Source organism: Physeter macrocephalus, chromosome 4 (genome assembly GCF_002837175.3).
Source record: "Physeter macrocephalus isolate SW-GA chromosome 4, ASM283717v5, whole genome shotgun sequence".
Classification (NCBI taxonomy): domain Eukaryota; kingdom Metazoa; phylum Chordata; class Mammalia; order Artiodactyla; family Physeteridae; genus Physeter; species Physeter macrocephalus.
In genome coordinates, this window is record NC_041217.1 from 62,554,410 (window position 1) to 62,566,995 (window position 12,586).

The following is a 12,586-nucleotide window of genomic DNA, read 5'->3' on the forward strand; positions in this document are numbered from 1 at the left end:
TTTAAGTAAGGAGCCTATATTTAAAAGTTGAAAGCCAAAGGTCTTAATTATGTTTAAACAGTGAATTTAGTGGTCAAAAGACCTAAACAGACATTTCTCCAAAGAAGACATACAGATAGTCAACAGGTCATAAAAAGACGCTCAACATTGCTAACTATTAGAGAAATGCAAATCAAAACTACAATGAGGTACCACCTCACACCAGTCAGAATGGCCATCATTAAAAAGTCTACAAGTAACAAATGCTGGAGATGGTGTCAAGAAAAGGGAACCCTCCCACACTGTTGGTGGGAATGTAAGCTGGTGCAGCCACATGGGAAACAGTATGGAGGTTCCTCAAAAAACTAAAAATAGAGTTGCCGTATGATCAAGCCATCCCACTCCTGGGCATATATGGGGACAAAACTATAATTCAAAAAGATAAGTGCATCCCTATGTCCATAGCAGCACCATTCACAATAGCCAAGACATGGAAACAACTTAAATGTCCACTGACAGATGAATGGATACAGAAGATGTGGTACACATATACAATGGAATACTACTCAGCCATAAAAAAGAATGTAATAATGTCCTTTGCAGCAACATGGGTGGACCCAGAGATTATCATACTAAATGAGGTAAATCAGAAAGAGAAACACAAATACCATACGATATCACTTTTTTGTGGAATCTAAAATATGACACAAATGAACTTATCTGCAAAACAGAACCAGACTCACATACATAGAGAATAGACTTGTGGTTGCCAAGGGGGTTAGAGAGGAATGGAGTGGGAGTTTGGGGTTAGCAGATGCAAACTAGTATACATGGAATGGATAAACAACAAGGTCCTACTGTATAGCACAGGGAACTATATTCAATATCCTGTGATAAACCATAATGAACAAAATATTAAAAAGAATGTATGTATATGTACAACTGAATCACTTTGCTTACAGCAGAAATTAACACAACATTGTAAATCAACTATACTTCAATTAAAAAGTGAATTTAGTATCATTGCATCTTCTGAACTTTACCAAAATTCAAATTCAGTGCGTACATTGAATGCAAAGTTCTAAACAGGTGTACAATGTCTCTTTTGCCCCACAAATAAAGACTATTATACTTTGTGTAGGAAGAAAAATTACTTACCGCTATAATATCTAATGTATTATCGCAGACTTTTCGGATTTCATTATTTTTATCATGCATCAGATCTATGAGATATGCTGGAGCCTCTAAATAAAAAGTGGTTAAAGAAACAAACTATGTTTGAGATTGCAGCTATTCAATCATGTTAGAGTATCCTGCATTTCTCTAAATTCAAATGTTTATCTGAAATTTAACTTCAAATTTTAAAATAAAATCATTACTACAAGATGACCAAAAATATTTAATATTTCATTTATTTAAAAAACATGGATAATAGGGATAAGCAATGGGGGAATAAAAACTAGATAAAAATGGGTAAGGAAAACAGAGCCAGTAAATCTCAGAACATCCAAGGCCATATATATATATATTTTTTGTGTGTGTGGTATGCGGGCCTCTCACTGCTGTGGCCTCCCCCCGTTGCGGAGCACAGGCTCTGGACGCACAGGCTCAGTGGCCATGGCTCACAGGCCCAGCCACTCCATGGCATGTGGGATCTTCCCAAACCGGGGCATGAACCCGCGTCCCCTGCATTTGCAGGCGGATTCTCAACCACTGTGCCACCAGGGAAGCCCCAAGGCCATATTTTTGAAACCATGAAACTTGTGAAAGTAGCTAAAGAAGGTGCTCTACAGCTGCATAGTTGTAAAACTTTGATTGACCTGACCCTCTTAAAAGTTCAGAAAAATCAATTTCACACAAAAATTCACATACAAAAAATTTCACACAACAACAGAAAAGAATCATAGTCAAATCCCATATATGGGTCTGGTTATTATAAGGAAGAGAAAACATAAGACATTTTCACATAAAAGCTGAAAGCTGCAACCCTAATATTTCAAAAAGAAATAAAAGAATTTAAGAAATCAGTAGATATATATGAAAGAACAATATGAATCAGAATTAGAAAATTCAGAGAAATAATTCCAGAAATAACTAAAAATAAACATAAAAATCATTTCAAATATATAAAAACTAAGTTTATAGTAATACAAGAGTAAATAAAAGCAACAGATAAAACTCTAAGTTAAACAGAAGGTAAAAAAGACAATTTGTAAAATTTTTAAAAATGAAAAGAAATTTAAAAGATTAGAAAATGACAGACACTAAAGATAGGCAAAGAAGATCCAACATAATATTGATAGAAATTCTAAAGAAGACAATCAAAGCAACAGAATACTATAAAGTACAACTCAAGAAAATTTGCCTAAAATTAAAAAAAAAAAGACAAAACTATATACTGAAAGACTATGTTTGCATACTTGGAAAAATCAAGCAAGGATGATGAACACCAAGTCAAATTCTAATAAAACTACTTGGCTTTAAAAAAACCCAGAAACATACTTTGGTCTTCCTGGCAAAAAGATCGAGTCACTTATAAGGGAAAAAAAAGTAACCTGTCATCAGACTTTATGACAGATAATTAGCAGACTACATACTTCTCATTGGCAGCAATTCAAGGTGGAAAAATACCTTCAAATTGCTGAGGGAAATAACTGGAAATCTAGAATTCCATATTCTGCTAAATTATTATTAAAGAGGATAAACTAGTTATTTTCAGATACATATATATTTACTACTCATAGATGTTCACTAAGCAGTATAAGAGAATGTAATCAATTATGAAAGAAAATCAATGCAGAAAAATAGAGGAACTGAATTCAAGAAAAAACAGTAAATGAGGAAACATACTATACTATTTAACATACTATAAATCCTAAATAAGCACTGGTTTTTATAAAGGGATAATCAAAATAATAATTTTAAAATGTTATAAAAATTTTATGTTATAAAAATGAGGTGAAATTACAATACTAGAGAGCAACAAATAACATGGACGATGGAAGTGGAGACATTAGATTTACAAGTAGAAGAACAGATATATTCGTTTAGAACTTGGTGAGAATGCACGCTGAACTTTAACACAAAAGAAAAGAAATGGAATGTATAAATAACAAGTAGGGGAAAAGGGAAGAATAAAGAAAAATCAATAAAGAAACCTCAATGGATCTGAAAGAGGCAGTGAAGAAAGAGAAAGCTATAATCTCCAATACTTAAAGTTGTTCTTGGTTAAAACTATTTGAAACAAAGGCCACAAGTTTCTAACAAGAAACTCTAGCACATGTGTATAAGCAAATGACATTTTTTGAGGCAATGATTAAAATACCAAAAAAATTTTATCAAGTTTCATAGCAAGTGGCAAAGACAGAGGTTAACCCAGATCTTCTATTCATCAGTGCTGCTTACTATTTTTTGGGGGGAATAAAAGGGATATATTTAAAATGTAGAAAAATATACAGAAAAATAGGGCTTCCCTGGTGGCGCAGTGGTTGAGAGTCCACCTGCCGATGCGGGGGACACGGGTTCGTGCCCCGATCCGGGAGGATCCCACATGCCGTGGAGCGGCTGGGCCCGTGAGCCATTGCCGCTGAGCCTGCGTGTCCGGAGCCTGTGCTCCGCAACGGGAGAGGCCACAACAGTGAGAGGCCTGCGTATCAGCGCCCCCCCACAAAAAAAAGTATTAAAAAAAAAAAAAAAAAAAGAATATCCAGTTGTCCTTATGTAGTTTTTGAGTAGTCTATTTTCTCCTCACTGATTTGCATATTACATTTATTAGTGTATTTGTATATTCTGTGCCTATGCCAACAACATAATCTTTATTTTTTATTATATATATAGAGAGAGAGAGAGAAAAATATATCTGTGTACACTCAAATTCATTTTTAGAAAAATCTGTAAAGAATATGGTGTTTATTGCCTCTTTACTGGAATGTAAGTTCCATTATGGTAGGGACTTGGTCTATTTTGTTCACTATGGTATCCCCAGCTCTGAGAATATAACAGGTGCTCAATAAACTTTTATTTAATAAATAAATAAATAAGACCTACTCTACATACTACCCATGGATTTTGTGAGGATAAGATGAAAATAAAATTCTTAGGAAACTCTTAGGAATTCTCAGGGGGAATCTAAAAGGATCTAGTCTAATTTGGGTTGTTTTATTTTTCATGCTGAAACTGTTGGGATTATATGAAAATTAATTATTATTATAGCAATGGTTCTCAATTCCTATGAGTTGTGCTGAGAGCCATTTTTTTTTTTTTTTTTTTTGCGGTACGTGGGCCTCTCCACTGTTGTGGCCTCTCCCGTTGCAGAGCACAGGCTCCGGACGCGCAGGCTCAGCAGCCATGGCTCACGGGCCTAGCCGCTCCGCGGTATGTGGGATCTTCCCGGATCGGGGCACGAACCCGTGTCCCCTGCATCGGCAGGCAGACTCTCAACCACTGCGCCACCAAGGAAGCCCTAGAGCCATTTTTAATATTTCAAACATCTTAATAGAAATCATATATTTACCTAAAATAAGTCTACACCAACCATTTCAAAATGTCGTTTCTTTCATTCCATTAAAAATTTTACCAAATAATGTTGATCAGATTTTCTAACTTAAAAAATTGGAAAAAGCAATGATTTCCTGACTAATAAATTTTATTTAAAATATTTAAGGGCTTCCCTGGTGGCGCAGTGGTTAAGAATCTGCCTGCTGATGCAGGGGACACGGGTTCGAGCCCTGTCCGGGAAGATCCCACATGCCGTGGAACAACTAAGCCCATGAGCCACAACTACTGAGCCTGTGCTCTAGAGCCTGCGAGCCACAGCTACTGAAGCCCACACGCCTAGAGCCTGTGCTCCGCAACAAGAGAAGCCACCGCAATGAGAAGCCTGCGCACTGCAATGAAGAGTAGCCCTCGCTTGCCACAACTAGAGAAAGCGGCACACAGCAACAGACCCAATGCAGCCAAAAATAAATAATAAAATAAACAAATAAATTTATAAAATATTTAAGTATATTGGTTTCATAGAGAAAAATCACAGTAAAATGCTTTAAATTATGGTGAAATATTTAAATAATAATTTTAAACTATGTTACCAAATATGAGACATACTCAAATATCACTGACATCAACAAAAATCCTGTTTTTTGAAAACCAAAATATTGGGCTGAAGCCCTTCAGCAATCTTTATCCAATCTTAAGACATGGACTAAAGCATCAGATCCAATATTCCTTGATGCTTTTGTAAAAATTTTAATTCAGCAGATCTTTTATCTCCCACTCCCACCATTATCAACATGTTATATTCTTCAGAATAACTATTTTAAAAGTATTGACTTTAGATTCAATGGCTTAACAAAAATCGCACTTGGGAGAAAATGAAAAGAAAGTTACAATGAGAAGAAAAAATCAAATACAAGTAGCCTTAATAGTGTGAGCTTTGGTAATAAGGTACTGAGAGTACATTTAAAACAGACCAGAGCAGAGGTAACACTTATTCACTGTGTCAGGCACTTGGTACGTACTTTAAACGCTTCATTCTTTAGTCCTAAGGAAGAAACACTATGAGATGACACATAAACAAGGGGCTGTCTTCCAAAGAAGTTACCTAGAAAAAACTATACTTTCACTTTAATGTTTTCTAATATGTGTTTCTTACAGTGACTTCTGGAGTTATATAAATCTTCTCTACATAAAATATTCTTTTAGAGATTCTCAACCCAGAAAAGCATATTAAAGGCTCCAAGAAGACCTTGCAGCAAGAATATCTGTTTAACTCAGTGTTTTCCAAACTCATTTATCACAGAACCTTTTTTCATTAAGCAACTATTAATTCTAAAGGAACACATTCCATGGAACACAGCTGAAAAGTTATTCCAACGATGTTAATTAACATTGCTCAAAAGTGTATTTCGAATTTATCTTTCTGGGAGAGTTAGTTTATAAGCCACATTTTAAAAATATTTATTACTTTATGATAAAAAGAGTTCTCTCTAGTGAAGCTGTTACAGCAAAATAGTATTTGCATTTTGACAGCCCTTAGCAAAATGAACATTTCTCAATTAAACTTGCTTTAATCGGACTTGACTCTTGGAGACCTTATATGGTTCCAGAAATTCAATTTGTCCTCAAAAGCAAGGCAATGTTAATACTTAAAGCATGTGTTATTGGCTCTGAACACCAGAGGAGCCTCAAAATGTTTTGAGCAATAGCCCAGTGTATAAAAAAGTATCCCGGGCTTCCCTGGTGGCGCAGTGGTTGAGAGTCCACCTGCCGATGCAGGGGACGCGGGTTCGTGCCCCGGTCCAGGAAGATCCTACATGCCACGGAGCGGCTGGGCCTGTGAGCCATGGACGCTGAGCCTGTGCGTCCGGAGCCTGTGCTCCGCAACGGGGGAGGCCACAGCAGTGAGAGGCCCGCATACCGCAAAAAAAAAAAAAAAAAAGATCCCAATTAAATTTTAAAAGAGCATTAACCATTTAGATACATGAATTCATTGACTAAAACAAGTTCTAACCACATGGCAGGTACTATGTTAAGTTTTGGGTATGGATAAAAGGAAGACAAAGACAGTCCTTGAGCTAGAAGGGCTCAAAATCTTTTGGTAGAGACAGGCATATAAATACATAATTTAAAGTACTTTATTAGAGGTGAAAAATAAAGAAATTACTCCCAATGGTAAGAAGGTAGGCACAGGATTAGAAAGGCTTAACTGAGAAGATGGCTTATAAACTTATCTTTGATGAGTTGGAGACTGTCAGGTAAAAAAAAAAAAAAAAAAAAAAAAAAAGGAGAAAAATGCATCTGAGTTTGACAAGGCATACGAAGAGGGAATAAGTTATGACAGGGAGGGTAATGTCTGATAAATGATGAAAAATTTGATATGCTAAGAGAAACTGTATATTATAAGGTTAAATGGCAACTTTGGAAAAATAGGTTAAGGTCAGGTTATGAAGAGCTATATGCAAAAAACAATTTAGATTTTTCATATGGGTAATGAACGATTTTATGCAGTATTTGAAAGCAGCTTTTTTTTTTGTACACAAATAAGCAGATCACCACAATTAAAAAAAAAACAAAAATCACAAAGATTCAGCTTAGATACCACATCCACTGCTAGCCTTTCATGACATTCCCAGACTTGGTTTATATATATCCTCTCCTGTGCCTGATGTATATACCTTTATGACATTGATTACACTGGATTTTAATTTTATATTGATTTACTTGTCTAGCCTTCCAATTAGACTATAAACTCCTTGAGTACAGGGACTGACATTTTTATATGTCCAGCACTTAAAACAGTATCTGTTAGATGGTCAGAACTTGATAAATGTTTGCAAAATAAATGAATGATTAATTATGTGTAGTAAAAGAGACAGCAGACACAACATTTTCAACTAAGGGACTGGATGGATGACACTTATTATCGACCACGAATACAGAAGGTAGACTTTTTGAGAGGTAGATGTTAGCAATATCGAATACCCTTTTGGATGCAATAGTGATAAAATACCAATTTCTGAGTATCTCTCTGTGTTGGGAACTATTACAGATGATTTAAATCCACTAGTACTGACAGCTATCCTATAGGAGGTCTTTTTATTTTAATAATAGGAGGTCTTTTTATTTTAATAATATTATGGCCATTTTACAGATGCAAGATTGTATGCTCAAGGAGATTAAGTAACTTATCCAATGTCCTGTAGCTAGTAAGTGCATTTAAAATTAGGGCTATTTAATTATATTATATTATATTATTTAATTATAATGCTTTATAGGCCATACTATGCCCCCTTAGGTAGGTGGAAGACATCCAGGTGGCAGTTAGCAACAAATGCCTGGGACTCAAGAAAGAGGTTTTGAAGATATCAAATACTTATTAGCATATAAGTAGCATAGGCTCTGAAGACATGGGAATAGTAGATGTGTTTTCCCATGTATAGTGAATAAGGTAAGATTAAAAGAGGACTAAGGATAGTCCTAGGAACCTGTGACATTTAAGTTATGTGAATAGAGAAGGAAGTTATGAGATATTTGTTAGGTTTTTTAGGAAACCTGACAAGTTAATAAAATTGTTCTCCAATGTATCTTACCTATATACTGATTTGGGGTAAATAGCTTCTATGAAGAATAGCTTGCCCTCTAAATTTATTTCAAAACTTGATATTTTCTACAATATTTGAACACTTGCAAGAAAAAATACCTAAAAATGCATCTTTTCTTAATATGTGAAGTGTCATTATCTATGGTAAACATTGAAGGATACGTGTTTCCTTGATTATGACATCTCTTGTGGCTTGGTGGAAAACCATTTGGTAGAAGACATAAATTATCTGACACACAAATTCATCATCTTCTTGTTGAGCTGAAAAGAAACAGAAAACTTCAAATAAAAGAATACTATATTATATACAAAATTGAAAAACATTGAGGGGAAAAATGAAGAATGAGAAAAACTAACGGTGACAAGGAGACAGGTAAAGGACAATTAGTTTAAATTATTTATAATATATGGGTGGCATGTATCATTTACATCTTAGGTGTTTTTTCTAACTTACATGATGGTGATCAGTCAAAAAATTTCATAATAATATATTTTCAGAAGTTTTAGTAAATTTGGTTGTGGTCAAACTAAATAGGTTAAATTACTTTGAAATACAAAAATAAAAAATAAGAGTTTAAAGAGAGAAATTATATCATTTCTGAGTCCAAACCACACTACTTGAGACTGTTCATCTCAAAAGGTTGTATCTAGGGAGACCTGAGAAACAAGACATGTTTAAGAGAATAGCAATGGTGCTTTTCTGTAATTTTTGCTATTTTTTGCCACCAAGTATAAAGAAATTGATTAAATTAACTTCTAAGTCCCCAATGTGACATGGCAACACTTACCACCACTTGTGGGGACTTCGTTTTTATTTTGGTGCCTCATAAAAAAATTCTTCAAATAATTCTAATTTGTAACATAAACCTGGTTTTATTTTGTCTCTATAATGTTGACCTCACATGAGAAAAATGCTTCTTAAAAAATCACATCTTCTAAGTTTTTGGTAGAAATTAGACTGTTATAAACAGGTTTTTTCTTTGTTGAATAATGTTAACAAAATTAAACTTTACTTATTGGTATGAAGTAATAAAGTAATTTTAGTTCCAATCAATCATACTAGTAAAAAGGAATGTTACATAATCATACAAACTAATTAAGAAATGTTTATTATCATGAAAAGAAGACTAACAGAAGAGCGGATGACCACTGATTAATACATGTAATAGCAAAAGCAAATACTTATAGAAATCCAATTTTTAGATACCAGTTATGAAATTTGATTTACTAATAGTCTGCTAACAACTCTTGGCAAGAGATCAGTGCTATCTGTTAGACAAAGATTTACAGGTCAACAGAGTATCCAACTAGCTGTGTGGAATAAATCGTGGTCCCCTCAAAGTCCAACTGTTCCAAATAATTTTCCTCACTAACTTGCCAGTCTCTTAGACTACTTGGGTTAAAATTTTATTAATTTCTCTCTTGGTATATAGTGTTCCCTCACTTAACCCCAAGGGTTTTAATCTTGAAAATCCATATATTTCATAAAAACAGTCGTATACAGCCTCTGCCTGTGACAACCACATGTCACAGAACATCAAAATATAGTAAAACACTGAGCTGGCTCTGTTATTATCTCTCAGTCATAATCAAAATGGGACAGCAATTCAAGGAACCAGATCATTTTGTTTCAACTTTCTCCAGCTCACCACAAAATCCTCATTCTCATTCTGCCAACTACATTATCTTTACTTTCACCTCCCAACTACCTGGTCTTTTAATTATTTCTAATCTGAAAACTCCTGGCTGTGTGAAGAGTGCACCAAAACAAATACATATACACTATTTGTAGACATACTTCAAATATGGAGGCACTATCTCTAGATGACCATTAAAATGCATTATGTTAAAGAATTTACAAATCAAACTTTTAAAGATTTAGAAGAGAAAAATGGGCAAAAGACTTAAATAGGCACTTCACTTTATTAGCCATATCCAATAACCAGTAAATAAAAATAAGTACTCAATTTCATTAATTATTAGGGAGATGCAAATTAAAACCACAATGAGCGATACCACTATGAAGGCTATAATTAAAGAGGCTGGATGCCAAAATATGTTGGTGATGTACAATAACTGGAACTTTTGTACATTGCTGGTGGGAGTGAAAATTGGCACAACTACTTTGGAAAACAAAGTAGTTGGCATTATTTCTAAAGCCAAATATATGTGTACTCTGTTCTGCTCCTAAGTATGTGTCTAACAGAAATAGGTAAATATGTTCACTAATTGAAATGCTTAAGAATGCTCATAGGAGCATTACTTATAATAATAGCCCATCAATTACAGGAAAAAACTGTAAAAAACTCAAATACATGGAGGTTAAACAGTGCACTACTAAATAACCAAGAGATCACTGAAGAAATCAAAGAAGAAATAAAAAAACACATAGAAACAATGACAACGAAAACACGACGAACCAAAACCTATGGGATGTAGCAAAAGCAGTTCTAAGATGGAAGTTTATAGCAATTTAATCTCACCTCAAGAAACAAGGAAAATCTCAAATAAACAATCTAACCTTAAACCTAAAGCAACTAGAGAAAGAAGAACAAAGAAAACCCAAAGTCAGTAGAAGGAAAGAAATCATAAAGATCAGAGAAGAAATAAATGAAATAGAAATGAAAAAAACAAGAGCAAAGATCAATAAAACTATTAAGTCGGTTCTTTGAGAAGATAAACAAAACTGATAAACCTTTAGCCGGACTCATCAAGAAAAAAAGACAGAGGATACAAATCAGTAAAATTAGAAATGAAAAAGGAGAAATCACAAATGACATCACAGAAATACAAAGGATTATAAGAGACTATTACAAACAACTCTATGCCAATAATATGGACAACCACAAAGAAATGGACAAATTCTTGGAAAGGTACAATTTTCCAGGAATGAACCAGGAAGAATTAGAAAATATAACCAGACCTATCACAAGTAATGAAATTGAAACTATAATTAAAAATCTTCCAACAAACAAAAGTCCAGGACGAGATGGCTTCACAGGCAAATTCTATCAAACATTTAGAGAAGAGCTAACACCAATCCTTCTCAAACTCTTCCAAAAAATTGCAGAGGGAGGAACACTCCCAAATTCATTCAACGAAGCCACCACCACCCCAATACCAAAATCAGACAAAGATATCACAAAAAAAGAAAATTACAGACTAATATCACTGATAAACATAGATGCAAAAATCCTCAACAAAATACTAGCAAACAGAACCCAACAACACATTAAAAGGTTCATACACCATGACCAAGTGGGCTTTATCCCAGGGCTGCAAGGATTCTTCAATATATGCAAATCAATCAATGTGATACACCATATTAACAAATTAAGGAATAAAACCATATGATCATGTCAATAGATGCAGAAAAAGCTTTTGACAAAATTCAACACCCATTTATGATAAAAAGTCTCCAGAATATGGGCACAGAAGGAACCTACCTCAACATAATAAAGGATATATATGACAAACCCACAGCAAACATCATACTCAATGGTGAAAACTAAAAGTATTTCCACTAAGATCAGAAACAAGACAAGGATACTCTTGCCACTCGTATTCAACATAGTTTTGGAAGTCCTAGCCATGGTAATCAGAGAAGAAAAAGAAATAAAAGGAACACAAGTTGGAAAAGAAGAAGTAAAACTGTCACTGTTTGCCGATGACATGATACTATACACAGAAAATCCTAAAGATGCCACCAGAAAACTGCTAGAACTAATCAATGAATTTGATAAGGTTGCAGGATAAAAAATTAATGCACAGAAATTTATCTGACATTCCTATACACTAACAACAAAAAATCAGAATGAGAAATCAAGGAAACAATCCCATTTACCATCACAACAAAAAGAATAAAATGCCTAGGAATAAACCTACTTAAGGAGGCAAAAGACTTGTACTTAGAAAACTATAAAACACTGATGAATGAAATCAAACATGACATAAACAGATGGAGAAATATACCATGTTCTTGGATGGGAAGAATCAATATTGTGAAAATGACTATACTACCGAAAGTAATCTACAGATTCAATGCAATCCCTATAAAACTACCAAGGGCATTTTTCGTAGAACTAGAAAAAATAATTTACGGTTTGTATGGAGACACAAAATACCCCCAATAACCAAAGCAATCTTGAGAAAGAAAAACAGAGCTGGAGGAATCAGGCCCCCTGACTTCAGACTATATTACAAAGCTACAGTAATCAGGACAGTATGGTACTGGCACAAAAACAGAAATATAGATCAATGGAACAGGATAGAAAGCCCGGAGATAAACCCACACACATATGGTCACCTCATCTTTGATAAAGGAGGAAAGAATATACAATGGAGAAAAGGCAGCCTCTTCAATAAGTGGTGATGGGAAAACTGGAGAGCTACATGTAAAAGAATGAAATTGGAACATTCCCTAATACCATACCCAAAAATAAACTCAAAATGGATTAAAGACCTAAATGTGAGGCCAGACACTATAAAACTCTTAGAGGAAAACATAGG

At 34.4% G+C, this 12,586-nt stretch overlaps 1 protein-coding gene across 1 annotated transcript in view; it reads right to left on the reverse strand.

Moving 5' to 3' along the window:
• The window catches only part of KIFAP3 (kinesin associated protein 3), a 178,243-nt gene that overhangs the window by 47,640 nt on the left and 118,017 nt on the right, over positions 1-12,586 (reverse strand). Inside the window, exons 16-17 of the mRNA XM_024116667.1 lie at positions 8,240-8,338; positions 1,138-1,223 (exon numbers count right to left, since the gene is read on the reverse strand). Coding sequence (XP_023972435.1) covers positions 1,138-1,223; positions 8,240-8,338 — 185 coding nt within the window. The remainder of the gene's footprint in view (positions 1-1,137; positions 1,224-8,239; positions 8,339-12,586) is intronic.